The sequence below is a fragment of the Cyprinodon tularosa genome, unplaced genomic scaffold, assembly GCF_016077235.1.
Source record: "Cyprinodon tularosa strain WSP-4 unplaced genomic scaffold, ASM1607723v1 ctg304, whole genome shotgun sequence".
Classification (NCBI taxonomy): domain Eukaryota; kingdom Metazoa; phylum Chordata; class Actinopteri; order Cyprinodontiformes; family Cyprinodontidae; genus Cyprinodon; species Cyprinodon tularosa.
In genome coordinates this window covers 381,590-397,238 of record NW_024039013.1, presented here as the reverse complement: position 1 = coordinate 397,238, position 15,649 = coordinate 381,590, and the positions used below count along the sequence as shown (strand labels likewise).

Genomic DNA, 15,649 nt, shown 5'->3' with positions numbered 1-15,649 from the left:
AAAAATCCCTGAAGATAAAAATTATACAATCATTGCAGCCTAAAATAATGTTCAGATAAAACAAATTGATAACAATCAATGGCCAAAAATATTTAAAACTAATAAAAAAATATACAATAAGAATTCCTTTGAAGAATGGGAGTAAAGTTTGGACTGCAACCACGTGTACAAAAAAAGAAAATGCTCTTTGTTTGCAATGAAACAATATTTGCATAATTTCAACATGCAAATCAGACAAGCAAATTTGAGTCCTGTTTAGGTTACTAGAAATTTGAATGCGGACGGCTTTCTGAGAGGTAAACCACTCTCAAATGAGAAGGGGGGGGGTCTCAAATGATTATAAAAGCTTTTTTAGAGATGGTAACAGCACACAGGTTAATATTTACACAGAAAAGTTTAATGTTGATTGCTTGTAGCCACTAAACCTTTGCAAGAACATCTTTAATGCAGCTTTGATTTAGAGAAATTGATTATGAAAAAAATGTGCACAATACTGTAACACTACACCACCCAATGTTAACAAGACAAAACAACCTGAGTTTGGAAAGACATCTATTCAAGCAAAAGTAAAGAGCCTATTACAGTAAGTGCTATAAATGTTTGATGGCTTCAGGAGTTTTTCCAATTATCATGGTAAAAAGTTAAAGTAAATGAATCAAGCATTAAAAAAGAACAATTTGGATCTTAATTTTTTTATACTGTGAGCTTTTATGTATGCATGTGTATAGGAAACCAGAATTCTTAAAAATACACTATATTGCCAAAAGTATTTGCTCACCTGCCTTGACTCACATATGAGCTTAAGTGACATGCCGTTCCTAATCCATAGGGTTCAATATGACGTCGGTCCACCCTTTGCAGCTAGAACAGCTTCAACTCTTCTGGGAAGGCTGTCCACAAGGTTTAGGAGTGTGTTTATGGGAATTTTTGACCATTCTTCCAGAAGCGCATTTGTGAGGTCGCACACTGATGTTGGACGAGAAGGCCTGGCTCTCAGTCTCCGCTCTAATTCATCCCAAAGGTGTTCTATCGGGTTGAGGTCAGGACTCTGTGCAGGCCAGTCAAGTTCATCCACACCAGACTCTGTCATCCATGTCTTTATGGACCTTGCTTTGTGCACTGGTGCACAGCCATGTTGGAAGAGGAAGGGGCCAGCTCCAAACTGTTCCCACAAAGTTGGGAGCATGGAATTGTCCAAAATGTCTTGGTATGCTGAAGCATTCAGAGTTCCTTTCACTGGAACTAAGGGGCTAAGCCCAGCTCCTGAAAAACAACCTCACACCATAATCCCCCCTCCACCAAACTTTACACTTGGCACAATGCAGTCAGACAAGTACCGTTCTCCTGGCAACCGCCAAACCCAGACCCGTCCATCAGATTGCCAGATGGAGAAGCGCGATTCGTCACTCCAGAGAACGCGTCTCCACTGCTCTAGAGTCCAGTGGCGGCGTGCTTTACACCACCGCATCCGACGCTTTGCATTGCACTTGGTGATGTATGGCTTGGATGCAGCTGCTCGACCATGGAAACCCATTCCATGAAGCTCTCTGCGCACTGTTCTTGAGCTAATCTGAAGGCCACATGAAGTTTGGAGGTCTGTAGTGATTGACTCTGCAGAAAGTTGGCGACCTCTTCGCACTATGCGCGTCAGCATCCGCTGACCCCGCTCCGTCAGTTTACGTGGCCTACCTCTTCGTGGCTGAGTTGCTGTCGTTCCCAAACACTTCCATTTTCTTATAATACAGCTGACAGTTGACTGTGGAATATTTAGGAGCGAGGAAATTTCACGACTGGATTTGTTGCACAGGTGGCATCCTATCACAGTTCCACGCTGGAATTCACTGAGCTCCTGAGAGCGACCCATTCTTTCACAAATGTTTGTAAAAACAGTCTGCATGCCTAGGTGCTTGAATTTATACACCTGTGGCCATGGAAGTGATTGGAACACCTGATTCCAATAATTTGGATGGGTGAGCAAATACTTTTGGCAATATAGTGTATATACCAGGTGTTTACTTATGGTACTTTTTCCCTAAAATAGAGCTGAGTTTTAGGACTTGGTGATTTCAGCACCTTCCAAATCAGACAGAAAAAAAAAATCCATTGAGTTTTATGATATTAAACAAAGAAAATACATTCCCTAGCTGATTCAAAATCATATTTTAGTTTCATTTTCATAAGAGAGTTGTGCAGAAAAGCCATGTATCCTTTAGAGATTGCTTGTATAATTCTGGCAGAGGCAGGAAAATGACAATAAAATAAAGCCACATTTTAAATAAAAGATTATAATCCCTAACTATCCCACAGTTGGAAAATACAGGGGTTTCGGCAGTAATTAAAGGCACATTTTAAAGCAGAAGTACTTTGTATGTTATACTTTGTTATAAAAGGCTTGAATGAAATATCTAAGTATGATGATTTAAATATGCAATTGATCAAGGTCACCAACAGGCTATTTACAAAAAAAAAGAATCCTTGCATACTACAGTAAACAGCAAGGATGTAGACAACCTATTGAGTTTGTTCGGAATAGTCATGGTTACAAAACTAAAGGCTGTTACAAGGAAAGATCTGCAATAATGTCCCTACATGCACCCTATAGGTTGGACAACAATGTATGCAGTCACAATTTCACAACTCAAAAGATTCTCTGTAACTATAGGGTCTGTCTATGTATCTTTCCAGTGCTTGTTGAACAAATGACTTGAAAATATTAAATCAAATGTGTTGAGAAAATGACAGAATGAAGAAACAAATCTGAATAATGTAAATTATTCAAGATAAATTAAACCCTGGCCCTTCACCAAATCTTAATCAAATCTACTACCAGCAATTCTTAAACTTAAAAGAAAAGATAAAACCTGTACTGATTATATGTAAAAAGAAGAAGAAACTATTTACACAGCACATTTCCCTTATAAAGTCAATAAGTGTTTCAGAAGATACTGAAAAAAGAAAAATAGAACACTTAAAAGCAATAATAAAACAGTTAAATCCCAGTTAACCAAAAGCTAAGAAATGCCTCAGCAGCTTCTCAACCTATACAGAGGAAAGTTATTCTACAATTCTGGATCAACGGTTCGACATGACAAGTCTCCTCTTATTCTAAAGTGGGTCCTTGGAAGCATAAAATGGTTCTGATTTGAGGAACAAATAAACCAACCTGGGTAAGGCAAAGTAGATCAGAGACCAGCTTGACCATTAAAGGCTCTGAAAGTCTAAATTAGTAATTAGAGCTAGTGAGTGGAACATTTTTATTCGTTAATATATTTCTTATCAAGTATTTTATGGAGCAGTAAATGATAAATCAAACTTAAAGGTGATAATTTAGATTTAACCTCGCTGTAATACCTAAAATGTGTCACGAGAGGGTAGCAAAGCCCACATCTCTCTTTTAACAAATTGTGTTAATTATCTCTCCACCGCGAGCTTTTATGTAACGAGATTGACAGTGACTTTTTTTTTTTATGTATATATTTATTTTGCTTTTTTTTTTTTTTTTTTGCTTTTACGCGTTGGTCGTATGCATTTTTCAACCTGAAGCGTTTTCAGGTGAGCTGAAGGGGAAATTAGCCATTTATTCCCACATCGCCAGCGGATGTGCGCGCGCGCTTGTTTGTGTGTGTAGAGAAATGTAGGAAGTAACGATAACTTTCCGCCTAAAGACGACGACAGGACTTCAATCCTGCATTTTTTTCACAGAGAAATAGTCTTTAACAAGAGGGAAAAACGCACATAACTAAGGCGAAAGCGTCTTTTCCTATCATTAGACACCAACTCGCGGCATTTGAGTCCGTCTTATCGCCCTTTAAAGGAATTTCAGGTGTTTTTTTTTTCCTGAAGTTGGATGACAGGAGTTTGTTAGTCACTCAGAAGCTAAAAAAATCTGTTTTACTCTCGTTTTTCCAAGCTGAAGATGGAATGAGAGACTTTTTAAAGGTGAGACATTTAGTTTGTTTAACACCTGTTACTGTTTGTCATGGATGTCTGGGATTATGTTGATTATAGCAGGATTAATGGTTTGTCGGGAAGGTGTGTTGAAACTGGAGTGTAGAAAAAATGAACAAAAACAAACCAGACACACACACACACACACACACACATATATATATATATATATATATATATCCAAAAAAGTGATATAAAGAGAAGAAAAAAGCTTAAAAATAGTCCATGTAATGTCCTCCTCAAATACTCTAACTTTAACTGAACACATCAACGAATGGTAAAAATGAAGATAATATCCCAGCAGGAATATTCTTTCCTCATATAACCTGGAGGAATTACTACATCCTTTAACCCATTAAGTACATTTCTATCTAAATTTTAGGCCTACTTTTTTTTTTTTTTAAAGTGGGTTTATTTCTAGGAAATTCTAGTAGTTCCCCATAACTCTGTTTGCCTGGGGTTCTGTGACGTGACCAAACTAAACTGGATGTTTGGGAGACATGCCAGCAACACACAAAAAAAAGAAAACTCAGAGCATTTTCTCTCCTTATTGGACTGGAACTGAATGTTCTGGGCTGATAACGATCTAATTGAGCTTTCCAGCAACAAGAATGCATAAAGCCCTTTATAACTGTCTTGAGGCATGGTGGAGGATCTATCATGCTCTGGACCTGTTTCTCATTGTAAGTTGCAAGACATTATAACACAAACATACACACACACCAAAAAAAATATGAATTTTGTGAACTTTTCCTGTAAGCTAATTAAAACAGTGGCTTCCAATTAATTGCTATTAAAGGATAATATAAGTTATTTTTAGAAGTTAAGAATCTATATCAATAAATATATATATATCTATATATATTTATATAGAGATATAGATATGGATATAGATGTATAGATATATCTATCTCTATATATAGATAGATATATGAACATATATCTATAGATATAAGTCTAGAGAGAGACAGAGAGATTGAATACAGTTTCGCTCTCCAATGTTTACATACCAGCTGCCAGTAAAGTGACAAAAGTAACAATTTGTGTATGTATATACGTATGTACATATTAAGAAATTAAACAAGATGGAACCAAAAATTTTGTTGAGCAACACTTTAAGGCAATCATTGAAATCAGGTGTTTCCTGTAATGTTCAGGAAATGTTCAGTAAGACTTTTGCACCTGTTTACAGGTATGTTGCTTCATTGCTCATAAGCAAGGTATTTAAAATTTTCTGGGACAGTTTGTTTTGGGTAGAATACATTTTTAAATAAAATAAAACCTTGAACTGAAAATTCTAAATCAATATTTTATTTTACAAAATTATAATTTATTCAGTGGGGAAAGCCCTTACATCCCCTTACAGGTATGGTGGAGGAACTGTGGTGCTGTGGGATCTTTTATCACTCAAAAGCACTTAGAATCTTATAAAAGTGCAAAGACTGATATAATTCCCATGACTGTTTGAAAGCAATCTGATCAGCTCCGCCACTCCACTTCAATCAAGGTTTCATGGGTCTTTGCTGGTCTAATGTTTGCAGACATATTTCATTGGGTATAATACCTTTCTCTTATAAAGAAGTTATCCCCAAATAAATAAAAATGGTTGTGGGAGAAACCTATGCGAGGTTTCAAGAGATATACTCCCAATTTACTAGAAATTATACTCCCAGAGAGACACAGTTAGTCTTGTCTTGTCTTGTCTGTGTCATCCTAAAATGGTCTTTTACATTTTTTATTTATGCAATATTTAAGAAGTATTATATAAACAACCTGAACATTTGATTAAATCAGGTCTTGGTAAACTGGGCACTTCAAAAATGGCTGGTTGTATAGGGTGGGATTCATGGAACCATTGCTAATGGCTGCCAACAGGCATTCCAAGATTGTTTCTAGTTTTTGTTACTTACTAACAATTCTGCTCTCTATGTTTTTTTATGTATTTTGTTGACCCTATTTTATTTAAAGTAGTTTTATTCCTACTGTGTGTTTGTTACAGTACATGGTGCGTTGTGAGTTATGCAGAAGCCTATCTCTGAATAAGAATGAGCACCACTGATGGACCTGGGACTCCTGAGCCTGATGAAGAATCCCGTGTTGTGCAGATCTACCCCAGGCTACCCTTGGAGACAGAGGCATACTGTCCCCTGCAGGTCGGCATAAAGGACACAGCCAAAACTGTGATCCACAATGCTGTGGTCACGCTGGACCTGGATTCCAGCCAGAACTACAGCTTGCTGGAGGTGAGGAAGGAAGGCAGCGAGGAGAAGCTGCTCCAGGATGGTGACTCCATTTTGCCACGAGTCCTGCTGTGGCCCTCAGAGACCCAGAGGTGGCACCCTCGTAGCCAGGGGTTCTACTTCATCCTGCAGCAGAGCAACAATGGAGCTAAGCAAGTAGGAACTTCCAAAGAGGACTCTGATGACCTCTGCAACCTCTCCTCTGTCACAGAGGAGGCGGTCCTGCAGGTGTTGCGCCAACGCTTCTTAGAGCGCAAAATCTACACCTACATCAGCAACATCCTCATCGCCATCAACCCCAATAAGTTTTTACCTCTTTATTACAACCCGAAGTATGTCAAACTGTATGAGAACCAGCCACTGGGCAAACTAAGTCCCCACATTTTCGCCATTGCCGACGTGGCCTTCAGAACCATGCTGAACAGGCAGGTGAACCAGTGCATCATGATATCTGGCGAGAGCGGATCAGGGAAGACTGAAAGCAGCAGCTACCTCATCCACTGCCTGACCACACTCAGCCGGGGGACATATTCAGGCGGGCTGGAGCGAGCCATTCTGGGAGCCGGACCAGTGTTGGAGGTAGGTCACTGCTACACTAAGGTCTTCTCACAGGCTGAAAATGAAGGAGAGAGATTAAAGTAATGTACAGAAATATTTATGTTTATATTACTTTATAGCTAAAGAAATGTATTATGGCTCCTGCTCAGGGTGCCACATAGTAAAGGGAATAACAAGCATATGTAAAATATATATCTAGTGCTAAATTGAAAGGCAATATTATGTTATATTAAAGGGACTTTGGCTACTAACCTGGCAAGCTAAATTGATAAAGTTTAGGACTATGTTTAGTTCTACACATTATTAGTCTGGGCCTAATCCTATCGAATCAGGTAGAGGAAAGTAGCAACATTCAGCAGAACTTTAAAATCAATGGGCAAAGCGACATCTACTGCCAGCCTACAAAAGTTTGGTTTTAGCCACTCACTGTAACAGATGAGACACCATGAGACACCAGAAGTTGCGCTTTTAATACTCTTTCTAAAATGAAATTGTGGCTTCTGACAAAAGAGGTGCTAAAAGTAGCTAGATGTGCGTCCTTGCTTTTCATCACATATACATTCAGGTCCAGCCTTAAACAATGGTCCTGCAACATGATTGGCTGGTCTAAATGATTGAAGCGGGATCAAATTAGATTTCTGTCTGAACACACAGAATATTATTGTTTTCTTTCTTTTTGAGAAATAAAACTTTAACATTAAACTGTAGATGAATTTGGTAGTTACCATTGATGCTAAAAGGTCACATAGGTAAAAGTACAGTATTTTCACGACTATAAGGCGCACTTAAACGTCTTTTTTTTCCCTCAAAATGTGCGATGCGCCCTTTGGTGCGGTGCGCCCTATGTGTGTTGTAACTGCGACTTTTGAGACCACCTCATTGAGGAGATGATGAAAGAGTGGCTGAATGTAAGGAGACCAGGTGTTTTTTTCCCACTCATCACCATTAATCTGTAACTCCATGCGTGCCCATCTCACAGCTGATGTGAAAAACATGGGGAAACAAATTAACCCTGTGCTCGCTGTTCAACCGCTCGACATCGGTGTGAACCGGACCCAGCAGGTGCAGCAGAAGCAGCGAGTTTACATGCAAAGTCAATGGTTGACGCGCGTATAGGTGCAGCAAAAGTCCTGCAGCGCGTTTTGGTGCAGCACGTCGGGAGCGTTTAAGCATCTGATGCACCGCCAACGCGCTGCTGCTGCTCAGATGGAAAAATTGAAGTTTTGCTGCTGGACGCGCCGCATCAACCAATCAGAGAAGCTGATCTGGGATCTGACAGCGAGACAGACAGCGCTCTGATGACATATGATGAGAAAACTAGGTGGTTTTTTCCACGCATCACCATCGCTGCGGGCCCATCTCACAGCCGATGTGAAAAAAAGATGAATCAAATGAACGCTGTGCTCGCCGTTATCCCGGGGGGTCTGACAAAGGAACTTCCACCGCTCGACATCGGTGTGAAGGGGCCGTTCACAGTAAGGCTGCGAGCGGCGTGGGAGCGATGGATGACAGACGGAGACCACAGTTTCATGATAAATGGAAGGCAGCGCCGGGCAAGTTACGCCACCGTTTGCGGATGGATTGTAGATGGACTGTGTCTGCTGGCTCTGTTGTTCAAGCTTTCGCAAAAGCCGGCATTATTTCTGAGGAGCTGCGCTGCATGGAAAGTGACTTTGACAGCGAAGAAGGGGAAACTGGCATGTCTGATTTAGCGCAGCTGTTTTATTCAGAGGAATGCTGAGGATAACAGAGGATGATGACTTTGATGGGTTTGATTAATACTTTGTAATAAATACATGAATAAAGCACAATCATACTCAGTTTTGCTCCCGCTCTATTTTTCTAACTGAAAACTTAATTCAACAGCAGCGGGCGCGTCTCCTCCTCTTCAGCGCGGTGGCTGGCAGGTGTTTTTTCATCTAAATAATCTAAATCTTGCAGCTATTTGCTGTGATCAGTGGGAATAAAGTAGTTTTAATATGTTTTTAAGTGAGAAAGTCCACCTGAAAACTTCATAATTGCAGTCAGTTCATCCAGATTATCTATTTCTGTCGGAGCCGCTCAGACCCCCACATACCAGCGGTGCACCGACAGGAGAAATCCTTTCGTTCACCACGGCTGCTGGCAGGTGTTTTTCATCTAAATAATTTTAGCTGCAGGCACCAGGATACCGGTAATAAAAGCGAACATATTCCGTCGGCAGGTTTCAGGATTTTAAGTTAATTTAGGAGTGACCACAGCGCTGTGTCATCTGCGATGTGTCTGTCTCACGGCCAGCTGCCAGGTTTGATTAATACTTTGTAATAAATACATGAATAAAGCACAGTCATACTAAGTTTTGCCCCCGCTGTATTTTTAAATACGCAGTAGAGGTATTTAAAGGTAGTAGAGGACATGTACCTGTATATAAAAAACGCGCCCTATAGTCCGGTGCGCCTTATGTGTGTGTTAAATACAGAAATGGGACACATAACTGAGAGTGCGCCTTTTAGTCCGGTGCGCCTTATGGTCGTGAAAATAAGGTAGCTATTTTTTTAAGGAAGATTTGGTTGTTTGTGCTCTTGATACATTGTAGGGCCAATTTTCTGGAAAAATAGCATGTTGTGGGGACATACTGCCCCTTGTGGGCCCCCATGTCTGGACCTAATGAGGGGAAACAGCTAGTTTATGGTCATGGATCACATTTAGGACTGTTGTGTGAAGTTTGGCTAAAGCATAGGTATGAACCTGTACAGGTTGTGGTTAGGGGGTAAGGGTCATGGTTAGGCTGTAGAAATGGGTTAAAAATGAATGGGAGTCAGTGGAAAGTCCCCACAAGGATAGAGGGATGGGATTGTTTTTGTGTGTGTTGGTTCAGTGGGGGTGGGTGGATTCAAAGGAGAGGCTCACCTGCGGTCCCATTCAGTCAGAGCTTCCCTTGTATCCTCACATGCTGCAAAGCAAACCTGATAATGTTTCTCATGTTCTGTTTTAATAAGCAATCGCCTTAAGCTGCCATGAAAACGTGTTGCCCCAAACTTTACACAAAATAATCTGTCCTGTTCCTTCTCTCTAAACTGCTTCAAATATTTTAATCTGGTTTAATGACGTGTGTTGTACAAATCAGATCATTCAAACACTTGACCCAGTTGTTGTCGTTGTGCATAACATGGAAAACAATTTTTTTTCAATTGTCAACTTTTTAAATATTCTCTTGTCAAGCTTGTATCCCAAGACATATAGTGAGAGGAACAGAATCAAATGTTTGAGTTATTTCTAACTTTCCCACAGACTCTTTGTAGACTCTGTACTGGGATTAATCCGAAGATGAAAATCTAAACTGCTCAACATTTGCTTCTTTTTCAAGTTGCGACTACAAATAATAGGTCTTTTTCTGGGTTCATATCAGTCAGGTTAAGCCTTCAGAGTTGACTCATGATGGTGTGAGATTGCTTATCAGCAGTTCAATACAGGCAGATCTTGCTTTTTTTTTTTTTTGTTTACTTTTGTACCGACAGTTAAGATGTGTCTAAACTAGCCTTGGATCCTTTTTTAACGACTTGGTTTTTGAGTTCTGAAACAGAAAGTTAGAAATGAAGATATCCCTCCCTTATGCAATAAAAAATCTGCATACAACTCTATAAACCACAGGGAGCGTAGAGAATTTTAATAGTGAAGAGAGTTCTGTTAATCATGCATTCATGAGAACTGCAGTGTTTGTCAAGGAAGGAGGCATTCTTGGCAGACTGCACTTTAAAGAACTGAGCAACAGGTATCAAACCAGCTCTTATGCCTGTAGATTTCGCCTAGAATAAATTTAACTTCTTGAACGATTTGAGATAGTATCTTTAAATGTTCAAATGTCCGATTTTCTAGCTGCAGTAATCAATGTTTTGGAATTTACTTGTTGCTATAGTTTATGTGGCAGTCTGTTTATATCAGTTTTTCTTTTTTCCAAGTAAACAAACATAAGAAGATAAATAGTGCCTTTGTGAGTAACCACTACTGTCCTTTAAACTTTATTTATATTTAGTCATGTTGTAAACTTCATTGTGTTCTATTATTTTCATGTGACAACGTTGCATATGATGTGAACTGCAATGAAAAAGAGTTTAAAATGTTTTGAACAGTATTCTAATTTTAGCAAATTATTGCATTTACTTCAAAAACCTTTTGACTCACAAACATTTGAATCTCTTTTTGTAATAAAGAGATGGAGAGGAGAGCTATGCTTTAACCTGAACTCTCCATCTTAGCCAGGTCTATGATGAGTGGAGAGTAAACCACTACCTCAGTCTATTCTCTTTTTGTGGGTTTTTTTAAGGCTGTAACATTTTTTGGGGAATTAGCTTTTAACTCCCAACTCTGACAAAGTACCTTATCCCTGGTAAGAAAGGGTATTCACCACTATACTTCCTCTTCCTCTCCCTCAATCAAAATGAGGCCTGTGTGTTCAGGGTGTTTTTCACTGTAAATCTTCCATTGCACATACCATTTTGCATACAGGCTGATAACATAAACTTTGATCTAATCTTTCCTGGACACCTCCTTCCTTATATTTGTTGTTTCCCTTTCATGATTTGCATCGAACTACAAACAGAATGGTATTTTTGTTTGCTATCAACTGTTTCTTTCTTCTTGCATCTCTTGCCTAAAGGTAATATCTATAAAGTACATCACTAGAAATAAAAACATAAGTATTGATATCGCAATTTGGTGTGATACCAGCTTAAAAGATTACTATTGGATTATACCGGCTTACATCTAATATCTTCCACATAAGCACAGAGATAGAAACTCCCAGGGTCCTGCTCTGTGATTTAGGCCACTCCAGCATTTCTATCCAGCAATTCAGGAATATCCAGGAATTTCTATTGTATCTAGGGATGCACCGAAATGGAAATTCTTGTCTGAAACCCGAAAACAAGACCAAGGCCGAAAAACTAAAAACTGAAAGAAGTTAAATATTGAACTCCTGGCATTTTTTTTAACATTGTGTATTATCCCTATTAAAAAAAAATCTTATTTTTAACTCAATTTCAATAAATTATAAATTATGCAATGATAAAAGTACATAAATATTTATTTACCACTGACATTCTTTTGTCATGCCCTTTATCTTAGAAGAGTCTCTGGGAAACTTGCTGGTGTTTTTAAACTCATCCACCACAGAAAAAAGTGGGCACGTTCGGTGTCAGTTTCCTTTTTTGAGTTCTCCCCATTCTTCTCATATTCAGATTGTCGATGGGGACGTTTGTATTTCTAAAGCGTTATTTTTGTGCCGCTGACCTGAGCATGCGGTGAGACCTATATGAAGAATTTAAAATTACACCCCTCCTAGATTTCAGAGACTACGTCCTCCAAGGACCCGGTCTACCTGGACTGGGCCATGAAAATAAGAAGACCATAAGAGTGGCTGCAGATTCAAACAGCCTTCTCTGGCTTCCACATTCATTTGGAGGACTAGCTGCTGGATCTGAACACACCAAAAATCTGTCTACTGCATGCTCAACTCTGACAAACAGTGCAACATGTGCTCTCTTGCTTCAGTGCTTTATTTCACAAACTCAATGTTTCTGGCCTTTGCTTTTGATAATTTTTCCACAGTGCTGGATGTGCTGTTTATCACATCATTGCAAGTTTCAGCCGTGTTGTTTTGGTGTTAAAGGTCTATTGACCAAAAATGCCCTTTTTGGTCAATCTCGGTTGAAAGTTTTGGTGCATCCCTACTTGTGTCCCACACCCTTAGCCAGCATTATCATAATGACAACAGCTCAGCATAAAACGTTTGTCTCACAAGTTTCAAATCATCTAAATACTTCATTTTTATGAAATTAAATAAGAAATAGATTATTGATACCAAAGGGAAAGTAAATGTTACAATTACTCATAGAGTTACTGTAACAAGTTTTTTTATATCTTGGTAGCTGCAGTTAGAAAGGATCTTCTCTAGCATTCTGTTCTACATTGGATCTGGAGAAGTCTTTTGAGTCTTGAGACCAAACTCTCCACAAATGGTTTGTAGAAAATATGGAGCATTTTTCTGCAAACACGGAATTACTTAAGCTTCCTGATGAAGGACAGTCTCCTGTGTCCCTTATTGTAGACTGTACTTTACTATCTCTCTTTACTAATGTTCTTGTCCATTTCTGATGTACCCAACAACTGCAGAGTCATGCAAGTATTTCTTGAGATGGCAGGACTCTGTCCTGTACTGGAAGTTGGAGGTGTAAAAAGTAAGAATTAAAGGGATAGTTCGGGATTTTTGACATGAATCTGTATGGCATCCCCATCACCAGTGTCATGCAATCACACTGACTTACCCCTGGCAGCATCCTGTGAGCAGAGTTGTCGTCCAGCTTTGGTCAAGCCGAAAGTAGTCCGGCAGGTTTGCTAGACCCAGCGAAATAAAACGTTTCTCTTCCCAAAACATTATGTGTTCAAAAGAGTGATATTTTTGCATCCCAAAAACATTGTAGTGGAAAAAGTCACACGTCGTTATCACTTGGTCCTATTTTCTCTCTGTTCGTATCAGTGCGCGCGACACCATGACCTGACAGCTAGGGCCTACTAACCTGACAACAGCCAGATGCATGTCTCGCTCCGCCTAGCTCCTAGCTAGGCGGAGCGAGACATGCATCTGGCTGTTGTTGAGCTCGCTGTCAGAATGACGGCGCACACTGATACGAACAGAGAGAAAATAGGACCAAGTGATAACAACGTGTGACTTTTTCCACTACAATGTTTTTGGGATGCAAAAATATCACTCTTTTGAACACATAATGTTTTGGGAAGAGAAAAGTTTTATTTCGCTGGGTCTAGCAAACCTGCCGGACTACTTTCGGCTTGACCAAAGCTGGACAAGAACTCTGCTCACAGGATGCTGCCAGGGGTAAGTCAGTGTGATTGCATGACACTGGTGATGGGGATGCCATACAGATTCATGTCAAAAATCCCGAACTATCCCTTTAATGGTGGGAATACTGTCCCCTTGTTGCTCCTTCAGTGTTAAGAACTGCTGTCTATTTATCAAGTAGTCTGTGATCCATGTGATTGTTGAGGCCACCACCCGAGTCTTTAGGAGTTTCTGATTAATCACGCTGAATCGTGTTAAATGCTCTGAAGAAATCCTAGAACATGATTATATTTCTAGTACTGTTTGCCTCTTCTAAATGACAGTGGGTTTTTTGAAGCAGGTGTATGAGGAAATCTTCAACTTGGAATCACATCTTCAACTCCAACTCAGCAATAAGCAAACTGCAGGAGGTCCTGATAGCAACTTGTTTGCTTGGTCAGGTGGACCAACAGAAGTCTCAAGGATCTTTATGATGTTGGATGTCAGGGCAAAAGGTCTGTAGTTGTTGAGGAATGTTGGCCGAGTTGTCTTTGGAACTGGAACATCTCCTGGGTCAGGCTAAGGTTTAAGAGGTATAAAGTCCCACAAAGCTGCCCTGCACAGGCCTTCGGGACTCTGGAACAGACACCCTCTGGACCTGGTGACATATTGCTGTTCAGCCTCTCGAGTTGTCTCCAAACTTCTAGAGACAGACAGGTAGAAGTTAGAATGCAGCACTGTCTTTTGATTTGGTTGAGAACAAGCGCATGCAATTAAAAAGGGTCCCTTGCAGAGGTAGAGGATGAAACATTTGAGTTGTGAGAGGAAAGCTTTGGTTCAAAGAAGGGTCGGATGGCTGTTTGACTGGGGCCAGGAGAGAGGGATGGGGAGCTGAACCTATAAAAGAATTTGTACAATTCCTTGGCTTCTTCCAGACTTACATCTGTTCGATCATCCTCCTGTTTGAGACCTGTGAACTTCTCCCCTGACTACACACTTCTGGCAATGTTCCGCAGTTGCTTGCTTTCCAGCTTCTTCTTATATGCCTCCTCGCTTACTATCATATTGGGTCTGTATCTATCAATAGTTAAAGCTGCAAATTGTCTGGAAAAGGAAATGTGTCGAAATGACCATAATTTCCAGCCCCTCTGAATCACCTCAAGTGTTACCATTAACCACTTTAAATGTTTAAGTTTTGTATTGCTCTTTTCATCTAACAGCTGATTGATTTTGGCAGTGTTTTAATGATAGCTTTGTATATCTTAATATATTCTAACTAGTGTTGTGCCGATGTCATTTTTTTGGCCCCGATACCAATACCTGATACCTGGCTGTGCAGTATAGTCTGATACCATCTGTTTGAAATCAATATGTGTGTATGTATATATGAAGAACTACATACTACGTGGATGTAAAATAATCGCCATCATTGCTTTGTCAAGCTGCTGCCTACCTTTGTGAAGCAGGAAAAAGACTAATACAAAGTGAATCCAGCAGAAATTTTTATTGTCTACCTGGAGTGGGTGACAATAGTTGAATAAACTTTAGGCCCTCAAAATGGTATCGGTGCCCTATTTTTTTGGTACTCGCCAATACCGATACCACCATTGTAGTGCTGGATCGGGGCCCCGCCCGATACTGGAATCGCTGCAACAATAATTCTAACCCCTCCTTAAACTCCTCCACAACTCGTTCAGCTCTGGGTTTTTTTTGTTTTTTTTCTTGGGCACCATGATGCTTTTTGCTCGCCAGTGCTCTCCAAAACATTTACTGATTAGGTAGCCTAGTAAACTAGCCCCACCCGCCAGCGGCCAAAATCATTTTTGCCTGTGAGCTTGGTCTAGCCTTGATCAATGCCCCAGGCCCTAGAACTGGTGGGCCAATCACAATGCAGAGACGTGTTTTGAATTTCTGGATGCAAAGCGGGCGGGGACAAAGCTGCGCAACGCTGGAGAAAGCACAACAATGAAGATGGCAACAACTATTGAACAGTTCTCGTTTGACTCGGCTTTGAAATCAGTTTTGGAAGGATTAGACTTGGGGTTTTCGTTGTCAAGTGAGCAGAAGGAGGGTATACACTCATTAATTT

The 15,649-nt window shown here is 40.0% G+C and overlaps 1 protein-coding gene across 3 annotated transcripts in view; it reads left to right on the top strand.

Moving 5' to 3' along the window:
* Nucleotides 1-3,601: 3,601 nt before the first annotated feature.
* myo9b (myosin IXb) overlaps nt 3,602-15,649 on the top strand; it is a 55,578-nt gene continuing 43,530 nt past the window's right edge. For 2 of the 3 annotated variants that reach the window (XM_038291918.1, XM_038291920.1), the window contains exons 1-2: nt 3,602-3,939; nt 5,948-6,767. In XM_038291918.1, the coding sequence (XP_038147846.1) occupies nt 5,994-6,767 (774 nt within the window). In that variant the 5' untranslated portion in view covers nt 3,602-3,939; nt 5,948-5,993. The remainder of the gene's footprint in view (nt 3,940-5,947; nt 6,768-15,649) is intronic. The other variant, XM_038291919.1, reaches the window with a different exon arrangement.